This window comes from Balaenoptera borealis (assembly GCF_965194805.1).
Source record: "Balaenoptera borealis genome assembly, chromosome: 5".
In the NCBI taxonomy this organism is placed as follows: domain Eukaryota; kingdom Metazoa; phylum Chordata; class Mammalia; order Artiodactyla; family Balaenopteridae; genus Balaenoptera; species Balaenoptera borealis.
The window spans coordinates 83,794,100-83,814,546 of record NC_138862.1 but is presented as its reverse complement, the minus strand read 5'-3'; the positions used below and the strand labels follow the sequence as shown (position 1 = coordinate 83,814,546).

Genomic DNA, 20,447 nt, shown 5'->3' with positions numbered 1-20,447 from the left:
CATTTATTTTAGGTGTGGAAAAACTGGGGCTTTGATCAAGCAAATGCTAAAAAGGTATTATATTTATAATGTTTATAAACTCTCTAAGCATTGTTATTAGAAAATGTAAATCATTTTCCTTCAACCAGGGGTCACTTAGACCATCAGAGTAACAGGGAACAATTCTATCCTCAAGATCAGATAGGAAGGCAGCATCACAGACTTTTCTGTTACCAAATAAACTTTTTTTTTTTTAATAAATTTATTTATTTTTGGATGCGTTGCTGCACGCAGGCTTTCTCTAGTTGAGAGCGCAGGCTCAGTGGTTGTGGCTCACGGGCTTAGTTGCTCCGCGGCATGAGGGATCTTCCCGGACCAGGGCTCAAACCCATGTCCCCTGCATTGGCAGGCGGCTTCTTAACCACTACGCCACCAGGGAAGCCCCCAAATAAACTGTTTACACACTCCTTTCTACTCCTTCCGAATATTCTCAGTCCCTATTCTACCGTTTCTCCAGTCCAAAAGACACTAAAATAAGTTATCTCCCTTCATTTTTCTGGGACATAGGCCAAAAACAGGTAATTTTTAAATCTACCTAGCAATCTGAAACTAGGTCTACAACGTTTTGAGTTCTGTAGTTGGAAATAAACTCTAGAGTACTCTTAATCAGAAGAATCTTTCTCTTAAAAATCTTCCTTTCAAGTGAGAGTGTAGCTCCAAGAATAAAGCTCCTGAAGGAAATGAGGGAGAGAAAGAAAGGGATACTATCTTTTCTAGACAAATTATGTGTCTTTGGCAGTCAGTCATTGAGAGTCCAGTCACCCTTGCATCCACTAACTTACGTAGGTATTATTTTCAGTCATTATATTTCTTTGGAACAAACATTGTCCTCGTGTTTTGCCTATTTATTTGCTACTTTTTCCTGATGGGAATAATGATGCTTTGATATTTGCTAAATTTTTAGAAGAATTCAGTCTAATTTTAAAGTCTACTGAATTACATCTGGAAGCCCAGAGGATACACTCTGAAATGCATCTCATATTCCTAAGACACAATTGTGTAAATCATTTAGTCTGTCATCAATACAAAGAGTTTATATGTCGTGCTGTTGTGGACTAGTTCATGGAAGAGTTCTCAGAAAGTCCAGAGAAAGTGAGGCTGTCCAAAAAGCCACACAAAAGCTTCTTGGAAGGAAATAGCCCAGATCTATGAGATAGTCTCTTTTACGTACAAAGCAGTATCTTGTTGCTGTTGAATGCATTTAATACCAGGTGATTTTATAGCTGTTCTAATTCAGGATTTTCTGGTAAAGCAGTGGAAGACCTCTTGGCAGTCAACAATCAAAGAAAATAGCCATGAGAATTAAGGGGCAGAAAATAGCATATAAAGACCTTTAACTCATATAAAATTTTAATCAGCCTTATATTAATCCAACTCACTCAATATGCTATCCCCAAATTTATCAGATACAGATACAATAAGATACCAGATAACGAATACCAGATAGAGTAAAATTATTGGCTACAGAAAGCAGAGTATCTTTTCATTTATGTTTTCTTACTTGTCCCTTTTAGCCAAAGGGAAATTCTTAGTACTTGCAGTATGTTATTTTGTTTTGCATTCTGAACACATTTTCACTTAAACTTTGAGAAAGCAAAAATGTATGGGAGCTTTCCGGGGCACAGTGGTTAAGAATCCGCCTGCCAATGCAGGGGACACGGGTTCGAGCCCTGGTCCGGGAAGATCCCACATGCCACGGAGCAACTAAGCCCGTGTGCCACAACTACTGAGCCTGCGCTCTAGAGCCCGTGAGCCACAACTGCTGAGCCCACACACCACAACTACTGAAGCCCATGTGCCTAGAGCCCGTGTTCCTCAACAAGAGAAGCCACCGCGATGAGAAGCCTGCACACTGCAACAAAGAGTAACCCCCGCTCGCCACGACTAGAGAAAGCCCGCGCACAGCAATGAAGACCCAATGCAGCCAAAATTTAAAAATAAATTTATTAAAAAAAAAAATGTAGGGAGGTAGAAGCCAATTACAAATACACTCTGGATCACATATCAACTTACAGAGATGTGAAAAGAGAGTAGGAGTAGAAGAACCACCTTAAAAATCAAAATTTAAGAGAATTGATAGCTATAGTCCAGTGCCTCAATCCATCAGTTACCTATTCAGAGCCGTTTTTGAGGGAGATTTGAGGATGTTTCTTACTACATAATTATAGTGCAGATTTTGGGTAAAATAGAGGAAGACAGAAGATAAATACTTATCATTTGACATACGTACCTCCTTTTTTCTATGCCTAGATGCAGTGATACTTAAATTTTTCTATTTTCTTTGCATATTTTTAAAAATATTTATTTATTTGGCTGCGGCAGGTGGGCTCCTTAGTTGTGGCACATGGGTTTCTTAGTTGCCGCTCACCAGCTTCTTAGTTGCAGCATGTGGGCTCCTTAGTTGCGGCATGCATATGGGATCTAGTTCCCTGACCAGGGATCGAACCCAGGACCCCTGTATTGGGAGTGCAGAGTCTTATCCACTGCAACCCTCTTTGCATATGTTTTTTGTTTGTATGTTTTTTGTGCGTTTTTTTCCTTTTCCAGCAGTAAAAACATTTATACAAACATACATCTGTACTATAATGTGTGCCTACGTAGTATACAGATAGCTACATAAGTCTCCCAGCTGCTTTAGATAAAAATTCTTAGAGACCTACCTAAAATGGGGAGAATCAGAGAAAAATTCTTATCAGATACCCTTAGTCCAGCTCTAACTCTTGCTTCAATTTTTTTTTTAACATATTTATTGGAGTATAATTGCTTTACAATGGTGTGTTAGTTTCTGCTATATGACAAAGTAAATCAGCTATACATATGCATATATCCCCATATCTCCTCCCTCTTGTGTCCCCCTCCCACCCTCCCTATCCCACCCCTCTAGGTGGTCACAAAGCACCGAGCTGATCTCCCTGTGCTATGCGGCTGCTTCCCACTAGCTATCTATTTTACCTTTGGTAGTGTATTTATGTCCATTTGCATATGTTTTGATATCTGCTTTTTACTTACTATCTGGTTAATGCTTCCCCATGTCATTAAATAGTCTATATAATTTTTAATGGCAGGGACTGTGTTCCATCCTTAATATGTACTATGGTTTAACTAATCCCCTATTGTAGGGTACTTACGTTGTTTTAAGTATTTTCTATTAATACAGCATTGAACACCTGTAGATAAATCTTTCCATATAATCCTGATTATTTCCTTAGGATAGATTGCTAGAAAGGGACTTACTGGTCAGACAACATACGTATTTTTTTTTTTTTTTTTTTTTTTTTTTTTTTTTATTTATGGCTGTGTTGGGTCTTCGTTTCTGTGCGAGGGCTTTCTCCAGTTGCGGCAAGTGGGGGCCACTCTTCATCGCGGTGCGCGGGCCTCTCACTATCGCGGCCTCTCTTGTTGCGGAGCACAAGCTCCAGACGCGCAGGCTCAGTAGCTGTGGCTCACGGGCCTAGTTGCTCCGTGGCATGTGGGATCTTCCCAGACCAGGGCTCGAACCCGTGTCCGCTGCATTGGCAGGCAGACTCTCAACCACTGCGCCACCAGGGAAGCCCCAACATACATATTTTTAAAGGCCATTGATAGATATAGCTGAATTCTTCTTAGCAGCACTATGTTAAAATAATAAACATTTATATTAGGGTTTGAATGTACTCAAGTTCTGTGTCTTACAGCATTCTGACTTAACTCTACATTCAGTAACTGAAACCCAGTTGTGTAAAAGGGAAACAGAAGGTTATTAGTAATTCACAACGTATATAGCATCCTTTCAACTGGGGGGGTTTAAGGAGTACTATTGCAAATTACCCCTAATGTTCTAATTGTATAAATTTTTATTTATCAGTTTTTATTAAAATGAGATATAGTGCTCTAAAGCCTGTATGAAATATATTGATTGTGTAATTTTATTGTAGTGTTTACATCAAAATAAAATGTCAGTTGAGTACTGAACTTTCTACATATTGAAATGGTTTAATTTTTTTTACTTTTAGCCACATAAGGAAGATCCTTAACAGTTATTTCTCAACAATTATATAGTCAACTGATGTAACAATGGTACTAATATTGGGACGAAGACTAAACAGAGAGGATCTCGGAGTGCGTGATTCACCAGCAACAAAGCGTAAAGTTTTTGAAATGGACCCTAAATCTCTGACAGGCCGTGAGTTTTTTGACTTCTCTTCAGGATCATCCCATGCTGAAAACATACTCCAGATATTTAATGAATTCCGAGATAGTCGTTTGTTCACAGATGTTATCATTTGTGTGGAAGGAAAAGAATTTCCTTGCCATAGAGCTGTTCTCTCAGCCTGTAGTAGCTACTTCAGAGCTATGTTTTGTAATGACCACAGGGAAAGCCGAGAAATGTTGGTTGAGATCAATGGTATTTTAGCTGAAGCTATGGAATGTTTTTTGCAGTATGTTTATACTGGAAAAGTGAAGATCACTACAGAGAATGTACAGTATCTCTTTGAAACATCAAGCCTTTTTCAGATTAGTGTTCTCCGTGATGCATGTGCCAAGTTCTTGGAGGAGCAACTTGATCCTTGCAATTGCTTAGGAATCCAGCGCTTTGCTGATACCCATTCCCTCAAAACACTCTTCACAAAATGCAAGAATTTTGCATTACAGACTTTTGAGGATGTGTCCCAGCATGAAGAATTTCTTGAGCTTGACAAAGATGAACTTATTGATTATATTTGTAGTGATGAACTTGTTATTGGCAAAGAGGAGATGGTTTTTGAAGCCGTCATGCGTTGGGTCTATCGTGCTGTTGATCTGAGAAGACCACTGTTACATGAGCTCCTGACACATGTGAGACTCCCTCTGTTGCATCCCAACTACTTTGTTCAAACAGTTGAGGTGGACCAACTGATCCAGAATTCTCCTGAGTGTTATCAGTTGTTGCATGAAGCAAGACGGTACCACATACTTGGGAATGAAATGATGTCCCCAAGGACAAGGCCACGCAGGTAAGAAGACTGTTTACATATTAACTACAACATAATTAACAAAAATTTTTGTTTTTAAAATACTTTAAAACTTCCTGAGTGTAATCTTAGTGTAGTCATTTCTGTGTATCATCTGCATGTTGCTTTATATAATTTGAGATTTGTTTTGGATTACAAATCATTAGAATTTCTCTCCCAGTGAAGACTAGATTCAACAATAGCATTTTTCGTTACTGTTATTCTGAGCTACGAGATGGCATTGCAGAGGGTCTTTGCAGCTATGCATGTTTCAACATATTTCTTTAATTTCTCTTAACCTTTGTAGGGTACCAAATTTATTCCACTTTTTTTTCCCCTAAAGATCTTTGGATGTAAGGTAGCTAAAGACTTTGTTAGACTCTGTTGGACTGCCTCTACTTATAAAAAACAATTTGTATATTCACAGACTAACTTTTTTCCTAACAGACAGCATGAAATATAGAGGTGAAGTAAGTAAGCTGATATAGATTGAGGGGGTTCTCAGATGTAAAACCAAGGCTTCAGATCTTTTCTCATTGCCACAGTTACTAGATTTAAAACACCTACAGATTTTAATTCATAAACTGTAGAAAAATAATCTCTGTGCCTTAATAATGGAAGGAATAGTATTAAACGTGTTTTACTATGAATAAGCAAAAATTGGCTATTGTGAGAAATATTATAGTGAAGAATCTTTTTTTTTTTAAAGGGCTTTTTTTTTTTTTTTAATTTATTTATGGCTGTGTTTGGTCTTCGTTTCTGTGCGAGGGCTTCCTCTAATTGCGGCGAGCGGGGGCCACTCTTCATCGCGGTGCGCAGGCCTCTCACTATCGTGGCCTCTCTTGTTGCGGAACACAGGCTCCAGACACGCAGGCTCAGTAATTGTGGCTCACGGGCCTAGTTGCTCCGCGGCATGTGGGATCCTCCCAGACCAGGGCTCGAACCCGTGTCCGCTGCATTAGCAGGCAGATTCTCAACCACTGCGCCACCAGGGAAGCCCCAAGAATCTTTTAAATATTCTTCTAACAAAGCTAACTTTTTTGGTGTGTGTGGTAAAAAACATAACATAAAATTTACCATCCTAACCATTTTTAAGTGTACTGTTTAATAGTGTTAAATATATTCACATTGTGTGAAACTGATGTTTATTTTCCCACACCATCTCCACTTTTTCTATAAATTTACTATAGCGTAGCTCTCAAGCCACATTTTTGGCATTGATTTTGATTATCATTGTTTTGGAATGTGATTAAAATCAGCATATTGTGAGATAGCATGTTTTTAATTAAAATTCAGCATATTGTGAGATAACATGTCTTTAAAATTTACACTAGTTTGGATATAGCAATATTTAATCTGTTTCTTCATACGTAAAATGAAAATTATGATAAATGGTGCTTACTTCACAGGTTTTGCCATTGAAACTATTAAATGCAGTAATCCTTAAGCTTCTCAGCATAGAAAGTGGTACATAGGAAGTGCTTTAAAAATTATTGGCCGTTATTATTTATATAGTGTAGTGTTGGTCTGACCCACTTTAAGAAAACTCCCAGTACTTGACAGTCTGAACTTTTTTATAAATTGGATACAATATTGAGTAACTATTATTACAAAAATTAATGTAATATTTCTTCGTATTAGGGTTAGAGTGCATTTTCACTTCAAAGTCAGGCGACTTTAGTTAAAAGTAATAGTTTTATAAGAAAGAAATATAAGGACTTCCCTAGTGGTGCAGTGGTTAAGAATCCGCCTGCCAATGCAGGGGACACGGGTTTGACCCCTGGTCTGGGAAGAACCCACATGCTGCGGAGCGACTAAGCCCGCGAGCCACAACTACTGAGCCCGTGCACCACAACTACTGAAGCCTGCGCACCTAGAGCCTGTGCTCCGCAATGAAGAGTAGCCCCCGTTTGCCGCAACTAGAGAAAGCCCGCACGCAGCAACGAAGACCCAACGCAGCCCAAAAAAATTTTAAAAATTAAAAAAAAAGAAATATAAAATACTTTACTCCTGGTCTTTTAATAAAGAACAAAAACTACAGTTTAATTCTATAAAATATACTGATGATTTTTTTTAAGTTCTTCCTTTTAGGACTGTTAAGAGACTTCGGCTGAGCCTAAGAATGTGAAAGACCAAGGTTCTTAAATGTATTAATTAAGAAAGCTAAACAGCTTTGGGGCTGTTCCAGAACTTTTCTGGGCAAACAGTGTCTTTCCAAGGGGAGAATCGTATATTTTTACAAACAGAATCCCCTGTGGTAGACAGAGTGGTTTTGGGTCAAATAGAGTTAATAATATCTATCCCCCATATCTCCCATCTGCATAGGATTAGAATAGGGACCAAGGAATATGTGTTGTAGAATCAAAAGTCATTTATATTAAAATTATTTGTTTATAAAGATACGACCGGAATGAAATCAGAGTGCAGCCTAAAGGTAATTAGGCTTATATTATAACTAGAGAATTTTCTGATTTTCTTAGTTATTTGATTTACAAACATATAATTTTACATCCAATTTTTAAGGGAACCAATCCATTTCATACAGTGAAACACATCTATATAAGATTATGATATATCATTTTTCTTTAGGAGGCCAGTAGAAAAAAAATCAAACTATAGTTTTATTGAATTTGCAGACTATTATAAATATAATAGCAGATATTTATTTTATGTAAATTTTATATTTTATGTATTACGTGAGGAATCTGGAGGAATCCTTTATTTTACAACTCTGCCATCACCTTCTATCCTTTATATTCTGTCTTCCACTTATCTGTTACTGCATGTTAGAACTAATCACTAGGAATTTCCTTATCTGAACAATATGTATTATTTATACAGGTTCTCATCTTTCTGAGAAGCTACAAACTTTGTAAGAGGAGTGATGTCTCCACTTCTTCAACTGCAGCTCACTCCTCTGACTTCTGCTCCAGTCAGTCTACTGAAACTCCTCTCAATCAGGTCATCAGTGACCTTCTATTTGTTATTTGTTAGCCTCTTTTCAGTCTTTATTCACCTTGATCTCTGTTTAGGATCTGACATTTTTAACTGCTTTAATCTGTCTTGAAACTCTCTTCCATTAGCTTCAGGAGTACAATTTCCCTCATGGTCCTCTTCTCCAGCTACTCTACTCATTTTCAATTTGATAGCTCTTTTTCTAGTGTTTGAAATGTTGATATTCCCTTGGTTAACCTCTCTTCGTCTTGCCTTGATACTTTCTTAGATGATCTCATCTATTCTCATGGTTTTGATGACCATGCTTGCTATTGACTATCAAAACTATATATCCAGCCCAGACTTTTTCATTCGTTCAATCATTCAGCCAATGTTTTTTTAAAAAAATTATATACATATAGTTATACATATACAAAATATATATATTTACTTGAAGATGCATCTTTAAAACAATAACATAGGCAAAATTAACCTCAAAGTTAAGAATAATTCTTTCTATTATTTAATATCCATTCCATATTCATATTTCCCCAGTCTTTTCCAAACTGTCCTTTAATGAACCTGGATCCAGTCCAGGACTACTCATTGCATCTGGTTATTTCCATGAAGTCTTTTATTTCAAAACAGTTTCTTTTTCATGATTCTGACTTGTTCATGGTCAAGTTGTCCAGAAAAATATTCCACCTTCTGTATTAGTCTGATTGCTTCCTTATGGTGTCATTTAGCTGCATTTAGCTGTTTCCTGGAAACTGGAAGTTAGCTTCAGCTCGATGGAGACAAGTTAAATATTTTTGATTAGAATTCATCCAAGGTAATGTATATATCACATTGCATCACATTGGGAGACACAGCATATCTGGTGGTTCCACCATTAGTGATGGCAAAGATCAGCTCTGGATTAGGGCAGTGACAGTCCCATCCCACCACTGTGCAGTTAGGTTATACTCTTCACATCATCCAATATTTCTTTAGTGTTTATTGTGTGCCAAGTATTTTCCAGAGCTCAAGCCATACTGGATAGTCTACCTATATATACCCATGTGTCTCTTAAATGACAGAAAAAACCCCAAGATACATTATATTAGAAATGGAGTGTGATGGCAGGTTTCTAGGAAGAGGATATAGAACATAAGACCATGAAAACTTTGAAAATCGGTACTGCCAGTTGTAAACCTCGGGTATATAAAGAAGAAATAGTGGAGACCAATCACAGAAGGAGTAAAGCTTAGGAATCGTTGTTTTTACTAATATATGTTATACAACTTTAAATTTCTGTACTAATGTATAATACTGTTTTTAATAAACACATAGTGCAAGCCTCACGATGTGTCAAGAGTACTGGCTTCAGAATCAGATAGACCTGGACAAGAACCTAGCTCTAATAACTAGTTAATTCTGTGATGCTGGGCAAAGCACTTTAACTTCTCTCTGTGTCAGTTTCCTCATCTGTAAAATAAGCATAATACCATCTACCTTGTAAGATTGTTGTGAGGACTAGAACTGTCATATGAAAAATGCATAACCTAGTATTTGACACAAAAATGCTTAATAAAAATTATTGCTGGTTTCATGAATAATCAAAATACATTTTAAATTTGCACTATACTTTTATAGAATAGGAAATTTGGTTTGAGAGACGGAAATGCTTGCTATCAAATGGTTTATTTTAAGTATAAATTGTTCATACCTATGGAAAAATATCTGCGACACTCCATTAAACAATAGAGATAGCTAAGATTTAATAAGTTCATCACTTTGAGTTTGGAATTGGTTAATTAAGTACTTGTCTCTTCTAATACTTTCTACTACCTCTTGTCTGATAATCAGTTGCTATATAATGAAAATAGGAACCTGATTGCCATAATGAGGACAAGGTTCAAGTTCTTATTGAATAAATCAGTGAGAAGACTAAGGTTAAGATTTTTTTTTAAGAAATAATATTTTAGAACTCAGTGTTCTGAATTTTTGTTCCAGTCCCTCTTAAGAGTGATAATCTACTATATCATCGGATGCATGGTTTACCATTTTTATACGTGTTAGTTCATTGTTATTTTGAATTCATTTTTACATAAAAGTACTGTATACATGCCTAAGTCTCCCTCTACCTGACCCTTGATATATCAGTTCTCATCCCAAAGGATATCTCCCTGTTACCAGTTTTTTTTAACTTTTTAGAAATATTCTTTGCATATAGAAGTGTGTGTGTGTGTATATGTACACATACGTCTCTACTGTTTTTTATACAGACGGTAGTGTACTTCTCTCACAGTTCCTGCACCTTGTTTTTATCACTTAAAAATATCTTGGAGGTTGTTCTATATTAACACTTATAGGTCTTCATTCTTTTTTTTTTTTTTTTTTTACTCTTCATTATGGAAAATTTCAAATTCATTCTTTTTAAAGAGATGTATAGTATCACATTTATGGATAGCATAATTTATTTAATCCATCTCTTGGTGATGGACATTTAGGTTGTTTCTAAATTTTTTTCATCGCAAACAGTGCTCAGTGAATATTCTTATACATATGTCCGATAATTTATAGCATAAATTACTAGGAGTGGAATTGCTCAGTCAGAGGATATGTGCATTTTAAATTTTGGTAGATATTGTAAAAATTGACTTCCAATTTATACTTCATCTAAAAATATGAAAGTCCCTATTTCTTCAGTCCTTCCCCAGCACAGTGTATTATTAGTTTTTGTAAATCTTTGCTACTCTGGAAAGTGAAAATTTATATCCCATAATTTTGATTTGCATTTCTTTAATGTGGAAGATTGAGCATCTTTTCCTGAGTTTGAAAACCATTTGTAGGTTGTTTTTTTTCTGCAGTTCATTGAACTCTAGTGGATCAGAATTCTGATTGCAAGTAATTGAAACCAGCTCACCAGCGTAAGCATAGAAGGCAGATAGATGTATTAAAAGGGTACAGGAAGTCATTATCTTGTAGAACCTAAGGGCAGAAATTCAACAGGACTTCAAGAAGACTAGAACAGGCTACGGAAAAGCCATCAGAAACCAAGCTGTGCCCTCTTAACGCTTGCCTCTGCTTTTCTCTGCATGTCTGCATCATTCTCTCTCACTAGTCTGGTTGAATATGACCACTCATGGGATTTGGTTTCTATATTACAAGTTCAGTCACTCAGAGAGACTGAATCTCTCCATCTCATGTGGAGAGATAATCTCTGATTCAGCTAGACAGCCTTCTCTGAACAGTTACCTGTGGCCTTGGGAGCATGATCATGTAGCAGAAAAGTGATAGCAGAAATGCTTGTCCCATATGTAAGAGCAGACAACCCAGTAGTGACTATTAATAATAAGGTATGGGTTTTCTCCTTTGTTCTTTATTAACTTGAGTCAAAAAGAGGGGGTGGAGTAATTTATGTTAATTGGAGATAACAAAAAATAATATCCATATTCCCATCTCCGAGAGGTAACACTGTGGCACTTGGCTTTATTCTTCCCTTTTATTCTCTAAGAATTTATTATTTCTTTTACAAAGTTGTAATCTATTTCATAGTCTGCTGTTATTATTTAATATATGGTAAACATGTTTTCATGACATGAAATCTACAGTGAACCAAAGCCATCCCACCCACATTTGAACTCTTCCTGATTTTTTACCAGTAAGTGAGATGAACATCTTTGTGGCTATATAAGCACATCTGTGATCAGCTCCTGATAATAAATTCTTATATAATTGCTTATTTTTAAGAGTAAACATTTTGAATCTTTCACTCAGTACAACCATTTCTTTATAGAACCCGTTCTGTCTATTCCAGTTTCAGGTGGAAAGCCTTACCACACAAGCTGAAACTGTCCTTACTAAGTTTAGAAAGCCATAAGGTTTATGGCTGGCATAAGCCTCTTAAGGGGTCATTTATATTCGTTTATATTGATGAACCATAATCCAGTGATTCCTCTAGGCTTAGAAACTTTTTTTTTTTTTTTTTTTTTTTTTGATACAGTAAGATCAGACTGTTAGGGGCAGACTTAATGTTAATTATGAGAGACTGATTAACTCATTTATCTTTTAGTTTATATACATGTATTTGCAATAAGAAGTGGAACTGTCAAACAGACTAGATATTTTAAGTCAACCTTTCCAGCATATTCTCTTACTATGCTCAGGTTACCAGTTGGGAAGCCAAAGTTTTCAAAAAAGTTGTTTAGAATCCAAACAAAGGGATCTAGTAGATCTTTAGAGCCAGAGTCTTCTCAGCTAGTATGGCTTGAGAAAGTCTCACCCACCATAAAATATTCTTACCAAAAACCCAGTAATGTTCTAGTTAGCTTAGCTAAGGTTTCTCTTTTCCTTTAGACAGTAACTTGAATGGGCACAGAAAATGTTTGCCTCTGTGATTATTATTTACTCTTTCATTCATTTGTTCATTCATTTACTTATTGCTTCTAGGGCGGACCAATCCCCTCTTTTAATATATAGTTAATATATTAAGTTTAGTAACTGTCATATCCTGCAGACTAGAGAGCCATTAGCTTTCTTTATGGCTTAAAGTATCATATCTCTATTTAAGTTCATTTTTTGGTGTGATGGCTTGGTTTTCAGGTATTTTTGAGTCTTGGAATGGTAAATAGACTATGTCACTAACACCTCCCCCTTCTCCCTTCCAACTTCCCACTATATGGAAACATTTCCTTTTGAGTTTTTTAAATATATTGTTATTTTTCTTATTAGCCAGGATCACCTTTTGACCCCTTTTTGTTGATGAAAGTTAGTTTGGCAGTTCATCTGTCTCTGGCATGTTTGCATTGATAATAAGTAGGTCTGTTATTTCAGCCAGCAAGTCCTTTATTTCGCCTTTTGAGATTTTTAACTGAACCTGGTAATTACTATCCATTTTACTGATTTGGTTTAGAATATTCTGTGGATTTATAATTATTTTATCTTTCACATAAATCAAAGAATGTGATCTTTTAATTTGATCTTTTCTCAAGTTTATGATAAAAGAGTGTGATGACTTTTTAAAAAATATTTATCAATGTAGAAAAAAGATAATTTGCTTGTCACACTTTCCTAGGAACAAATGGTGAGACGTAATACTAAAGCAGCAAATATTTGTTAGTTTGTCACAGCAGAAAATCAGAATTTTCATTTTAAAGGGTTACTAAAGTAACATTCACTCTAAAAAATAGATTGCATGGGTATCCAGAATTTTATTCATCCTGTACTATCATCTTGGCCGCTTTTTTATTCTAGTCACCGTTATCAGCTGCAGCAACTCATTTCCTTTAAGGCAATCATCTTCCTGCCTGAGATAAGTATTTTTCTGAGCTCAAGAAATAAAAATAACTATTTTATTGAGTTAACAGTCTCTAATGAGAACACCAGACTTGCCTCTAGTTAAGTTAAATGCCATTTGGTTGCAAATAAGACCTTCAGTCAGGCAAAACTACTAGTTTGCTGATCCTTTCAGATAATTACACATAGACACAAAAATAATCCCTTATTTAGTGAGACTAAATGTTTTAGCCATTAGCTTTTTGTGCTGTTTTCTCTTCTTGTTCCAAGGTACAAAACAGACAATATATGTTTACTGGGCTAAGAAGTCTTGAAAAAGCAAGCAAGTTCAAGCAAAGGGAAAGTATAAAACAAGTAAAATGCTATAAGGAAAGTATAAAACAAAATTCTGTCAAAATTCTATGTAATAATTAACTTGATTTTGTATTAAAACTATTAGGAGTGACTGAACCCCAGTGACAGTATTTAGCAATTTTTGTTTTGCTCAATCAGTAAATAAGACTTTGAGGAGTATCACGTGGGTTTGTCTTAGCAGTATTTTAAGTAAGATTTTAGGAAATAATACTTCCATGGAAAGAAGGATAAATTAGTCAATAGTTATTCTACTAAGTGTCTGGTGCTATCCACTATTTACTTTTAATATTTTCATTTGGGAATTATTTGGAAAATAGCAAATATTATTGATAGTATTTGAGTCCTTCTGATAATATTTTACTATATTCTAGGTTAGGGTAATAGAATTTGCTGGGTTCCTAAAAGTAATTTTTATTGCATCTGTGAGCAAAATTCTTTTCTACAATATATATTTCTGGTTTTACAATGGAAAATGTATGCCTTGCATGGACTAGGTGAATGACTGTTAGTTGAAATAGCTGTGAGTAACTGTAGCTAGAATATAGCAGCTCTGTTAAAGGGACATACCAATGTTGCTTTACTTTGTTTTTTTCTAGTGTAATTGTAAAACATCACTCTAAAACTACAAATAAGTGTTCTGATGTTGTCTTTTTTCCCTCCACATTTAAGTAAGAGAAGACGCATTGTTAGCATTTTTCTCTGTGAGACTTAATATCATAGCAGTCATAAAATGCAATTACAAGACTTTTTCATTTCCATGAGTCTTATGGACAAAAAGAAAAGGCTTGGATAAGCTTTTAGTTTTTCCTGTCAGTATCTTTTTAAACTACAAAGTAAAAGAAGCCAGTAATTAACGTGAACTTTGGATTCCCTTAGTGCTTTTTTTTTTTTTTATAAATTTATTTATTTGTTTATTTTTGCTGTGTTGGGTCTTCGTTTCTGTTCGAGGGCTTTCTCTAGTTGCGGCGAGCGGGGGCCACTCTTCATCGCGGCGCGCGGGGACTCTCACTATCGCGGCCTCTCTTGTTGGGGAGCACAGGCTCCAGACGCGCAGGCTCAGTAGTTGTGGCTCACGGGCCCAGTCGCTCCGCGGCATGTGGGATCTTCCCAGACCAGGGCTCGAACCCGCGTCCCCTGCATTGGCAGGCAGATTCTCAACCACTGCGCCACCAGGGAAGCCCTCCCTTAGTGCTCTTAAAAGTTGTCTTTTCCACTCTAAAAGTAGCCCATGCTCATTATTGTTTTGAAAATTTGTGTTGATATAAAGGAGGAAACCACTCCAGAGAAAACCATCATTAGCACTTTGGTGTGCTCTCTCCAGACACATTATTTACATAGTATTGATCAGACCTTCTGTACAGTTTTTCATCTTGCTTTTTTCCTTTATAATTCTTTGTTATAAACTCTGTTAACATCTTTAGTGACCACCCAACACTTTGAATTGGATTACCTTAATTTACTTAACTTTAGAAAAATTACTTTTAGGGAATTCCCTGGCGGTCCAGTGGTTAGGACTCTGCGCTTTCACTGCCTAGGGCCCAGGTTCAATCCCTCGCCAGGAAACTAAGATCCCGCAAGCCATGAGGCACAGCCAAAAAAAAAGTTTATTTTTAAAAATAGTGTCTGAACAAGTACATATACTTCTCTAAAGGGTACTTAGATTGTACTGTGAATTTGTTTTTTTAGAACTAACAATCTGATGAAAAAGCTCCATTTTCCTACACTTAGAAAGAGTGCATTATCTTACCTTGTGTGGTTATGCATATCTGAATTGCTGCAAGACTGCGTTTGAAAGTCATCCTTGATATTACCAGGGTTCCAATTGAATTAGGTAGGATCTTTGGACCATTTTATAACTTTTAAGGTAAAACTCATAGAAAAAAAATACCCATAGAAATTTTCTGTGGAAAGATGATATCACTAAATCCCTTGTAAATGTTCTCAAAGTAAGTAATTAGCAGGCTGTATTAGTTGGCATATACTGAGAGAATAAACTTAACAATATACTTTATATAGTGTTATACTTTCTTTATGACAATGGTATGCTTTTAGGGTTTTAAACAATCTTGAGGGTATTTTAATTTATTATTTTTGCATTCTTATAATAATTATTTTAGGTCAACTGGCTATTCTGAGGTGATAGTTGTCGTTGGAGGCTGTGAACGAGTTGGAGGATTTAATCTTCCATACACTGAGTGCTATGATCCTGTGACAGGAGAGTGGAAGTCTTTGGCTAAGCTTCCAGAATTTACCAAATCAGAGTATGCGGTCTGTGCTCTAAGGAATGACATTCTTGTTTCAGGTAAATAAAGAATTATTACAGTAGCTACTTTTAATTTAATCACAGCTTGGCCGTTTTAAACCATAACAGTGTCTCAAAAGAAAACAGTGAAAGTAGATATGCCCGCTTTAGGCAGATCATATTATACAACAAATAAAACTGAAAATGACTTTTTGCTCTTAAAGACAGGCACAAGATGATGCAGAATGATTTACAAAAGATTCTCCAGAAAATGCCTTCAACTATATCATATTTTTAAAATTTATTTTATTGATTTACAATGTTGTGTTAATATCTATTGTATAACAAAGTGATTCAGTTATCATATATAAATTCTTTTTCATATTCTTTTCCATTTTGGTTTATCACGGGATATTGACTATGTTCCCTGCACTAAACGATAGGCCTTATCATATTTTAAATGCTCTCAAATGCATATAGAATATGGTACAATTTTTTAAACTTTTACCTGTTTACTTTGTTTTAAGGAACACAGTAAAGTATGCAAAATGAAAAGTACTCAGTTAATCATCTCTAATCCACCCATGTTTTCTGAAATTCTCCCCAAAGTTTATGAAATAGGATTTTCCTTAAAATTCTTAACTTGAACTTTTATTATAATATGTGATATGTTACCTCTAAAATCAAACAGACAATAAAGTGACAGACTTATATACAAAGTATAACTACAGGATCTATAATCTGAAGTTTAATTAAGTTTGTTAATTAATTTGTTAGTTAAATAATTTTACCACCTTTGCAGGTTACTATATTACTACATGTTGAACAATATAACAACGCATACTTTATTTTGTACAATGGTACACTTTTTTAAAAACTGGTGATTTTTTTTTTTTTTTTGACTCGTGAATTTGTTTTTATTTTTATTGGGCTATAGGGGATCGGTTGGGAAATATCTCTGTAAGGTATGCCCTACTAGGGAAATGTCCATTCTAATTTTCCTGGGATAGCTAAAAAACTGGTGATTTTTAAAAATCTTTCTAGAATAATTCTTTTGTCCGGGTGCTTCTGTTGTCTGACTCTTAAATGAACAGTCTTACGCATTTGGTAAGTTCATACTCTACATTTTATTATTTGGGGCATATAGTTATTATTTCTCAGGATAACAACTGACAAAGTTAAATCTGCTCTGTAGAACCATTTCCATTTTAAGTTTTAAGAGGGTCCTTGTTTCATTTATTGAACTGAATCCTCAAATTCTCGGACTGGGTGAATAACTCAGTGTTTTCATTATCTATGCCTTTGGCAAAGATCCCTTGGTGATATACATGTTAGTGTGTGCACATTGTTTTGCATTCAAAGGTGGAAGAATCAATGGCCGTGACGTCTGGATTTATAACTCACAGCTAAATATTTGGATCAGAGTCGCTTCTCTAAATAAAGGCAGATGGCGTCACAAAATGGCTGTCCTCCTCGGTAAAGTAAGAGAAACCACTTTTCATTATTATTGCTGTTACATTTCCAGAATAAATACCACAGATGAATCCTTGATTTTACTCACCCTCTGGGTATTTTGGACTCAGATTGTGTTTCCTTCCATTTCTAACCTCAATACATAAACTGAAGATATAAACAATTGGACACTGTACTTTTGAATGGATATTTTGTTCTCCCAACTAGGAATTTGTAGCAGTGCAGCACATTTCTCTTCTCAGGCACCAATGCAGTCTAAATGACTGAGAAGCATTGGAAAATAAAGGAGTTACATCAAGTACGAAAACAGGCCAATGTCTAATCCAAGCATTCTTTTTCCTTTTACTGACTTTGGCATTCAGGCCAAGATATATTTATGTAGAGTAATACTATTTTATCTTTTTTATTTGTACAAGTAGGGACAAAACAAATAAGTGTTAAGATAAACTCACCAACATATTTTAAAGCAAACTTATTATTGGCTGCAGCTAATAAATATGAAAAACATATAATTTGATTCTGGACCATTCACTGTCCTTAGGAACTTGAGAATCACTTGTAGACTAGTGATTTTTGAATCACTAGTAGACTAGTAACTTTTTTGAAGTTAAATCTAATATAAAAAGCTATTACATAAAGCAGATAAAAATACAGCTGTGTATCAAGGGCTAACTTGGACTCTTTAGCCCTTCCCTGCCTCTGTCTCTATCAGCTCCTCCAAAGCCACTTCAAATTAATGAGCGATCTAAATAAAAGCAGCATACTTGCTCGCACATTTTTTTTTGAAGTATAGATGATTTACAATATTGTGTTCAAGTGTACAGCCTAGTGATTCATGTTTTAGGGGTGTTGTTTGTTTGTTTGCAGCTTATATTCCATTATAGGTTATCATAAGATATTGAATATATTGCACGTATATTTTTGTCTGGTCCCCTAGTACTCTCTTCTAAAAAGATTGCTGCCTCTTAAGCCCTCTCTTGAAGACATTTTAGAGCCACCAGTGAGAAAGCAGAACTGCTCTAGTTGGAACAGAGATAATGCCAGGAACCCTTCCTACTCAGCCACCCATCAGTTCTCATTCCCTCCCCCTATCTCCCCACAGAAGCATCTTGAAATCTCTATACTATAGAATACTAGAGCTTCTCAAAGCTTCTCAAAGCGCAGTTTGAAAGTTAATTCCTAAGGGTATTGATCTAGTGTGTTGCTGCTGTCTATAAGACCAGTGAAATAATGAGGACTTTGAGCTAGATGTAATGGAAATAAAATACTAATAGAGTATTTTCTAAAACCACTGGTTTGTTAGTACTTACTATATTATATACAGTTTTGGTAGCTATACCTCAAGGATAACAAAATATTACTGGAAAGGGGCAGCTAAAATAATTAAGGGGTTGAAAAGAGATGAGGTCTGACTAAAAACATTATTATTTAGTCTGAACATACAGAGGCATATGAAAAAGATTGATGTCTCAAATATCATATATGGATTGATGAACACAAATTTATTTGACAAATATTAGTATATTTGACTTGAAGGTGCCCAAAACTTGGAAGCACTAAATCAAGAAATAAAAGGAATCCTTCCTACTTTATACAGCAAGTACTCAATTCATGGAAAACAGTTATCCCAAAAATTACAATATAGGCTGAATTCAAACATAGAAAGTTATTTAAAGTTGTGAATGCACTCTGTTAAGGAAACCTAGGATGATTTGGAATATAGACTCTTAGAGCAAGAAGGCATCTTAGAGAGAATATTTAATGTAACTTCTTTAGTTTACAAAGAAACTGAATCCAGAGAGATCGAGTCATTTGCCCAAGGTTGCACAGAAAGTGATAAAGCAGGGGCAAAAGCTCAGATTTTCCTAATCTAGAGGCCTTTTATCTTAAGGCTCACAGCATATATTTTTAGTTTATGCATGTAGGGGAATAGTAATAAAGTTTAATCTTCAAAATTATATTATGTGATAGGTACTATTATTGTCTACATTTTTAAATTGAGGAAATTAAGATGGAGTCTCAGAGAGGATAGGTAAGCTGCCCAAGCAAGGTCTTACTTGCAGTGGCAGAGCTCAATACGGACCTACCTCTCCTGATTTCAAAGCCTGTACCTTTAAGTACTACATTGTGCCACAGTTTCCATACCCCTTCTAGCTGCATGACCTTGAATAAGTTATTTAACCTCTCTGGGCTGCGTGGTGTTGGGAGAACAAACCCACCAACAGATAATTTTAACATAATGTGAGAAATGCAAGATTGAAATAGCATTGGCTGCTTAGGAAATTTGGAAGAGTACAGAAAGATAGATTTGTGGACACACTTGAATGACAATGTATAAAGTTTGGCCTTGACCCTTAGGCATTCATTGTTAAACTAGTAAAAGGAGTTGATGAGGTGTTTTAGGAAGATTAATCTGTGGTTTAGAGAGTACAAGAGTGGAGACCAGGAGATTGAGAGGTATGAAATGATATGGACCCCGAGGATGGTGGCAGGGAAGGGACAGATGTGAGAGATGCTGTGAAAGAACGATTGGTAGAACTTAATAGTTAATTAGATATGGATGCAGAAAAGAGTTGATGATGACTGTTCATTAAAAGAATTATAGATGTTAAACAGGAGAGCTTTTTTTTTTTTTTTAGGAGAGCTTCTATAGGTAGGTTAAAAGCTTCTTGTATATCTTGTGATGCTTAATGGATTATTCTGCATGTAACTGACTTAATTAATGGCTTGTTGATTAGTTCATCTGCCCTACCTTCCTCATATTTGTGAAAAGAAAATGTACATGAAAGCCCTTTGAAATACACATTCTAGAGTTCATAATATATCAGGTACTTTTCTAGGTACTGCAGGGACTAAATTAAAGTATAAGATAGGCCCTGCCTTCAAAGATCTCACAGTCTAGTAATCCGTACTTAATACTTTAGTTTCATAGCTTTTATTACTTTATAATACTCAAATATTTTCACCATCCATGAGTATGAGCATTTATGCTAAATCCTGTAACTCTCAATGCAAGCAGTATTGCTCCTAAGGGGATGAAGGTTGGTTCTTGGGCTGGTGAAAAAAATCATACTGTTTTGTGTATAAAGCACAGATACAATATATAAACAGATATGCAATATATCTGTGGTATTAAAAATTTCATTGGAGGGGGC

General features: G+C 35.6%; 1 protein-coding gene across 10 annotated transcripts in view; it reads left to right on the top strand.

Moving 5' to 3' along the window:
• Positions 1 to 20,447, top strand: part of KLHL24 (kelch like family member 24) — a 40,378-nt gene that overhangs the window by 7,982 nt on the left and 11,949 nt on the right. For 6 of the 10 annotated variants that reach the window (XM_082394054.1, XM_082394045.1, XM_082394049.1 and 3 more), the window contains 4 exons: positions 13 to 54; positions 4,032 to 5,012; positions 15,695 to 15,879; positions 17,182 to 17,300. In XM_082394054.1, the coding sequence (XP_082250180.1) occupies positions 4,093 to 5,012; positions 15,695 to 15,879; positions 17,182 to 17,300 (1,224 nt within the window). In that variant the 5' untranslated portion in view covers positions 13 to 54; positions 4,032 to 4,092. Of the gene's footprint in view, positions 1 to 12; positions 55 to 4,031; positions 5,013 to 7,850; positions 7,971 to 15,694; positions 15,880 to 17,181; positions 17,301 to 20,447 lie in introns of those variants that run through there. The other 4 variants (XM_082394051.1, XM_082394052.1, XM_082394053.1 and 1 more) reach the window with 2 other exon arrangements.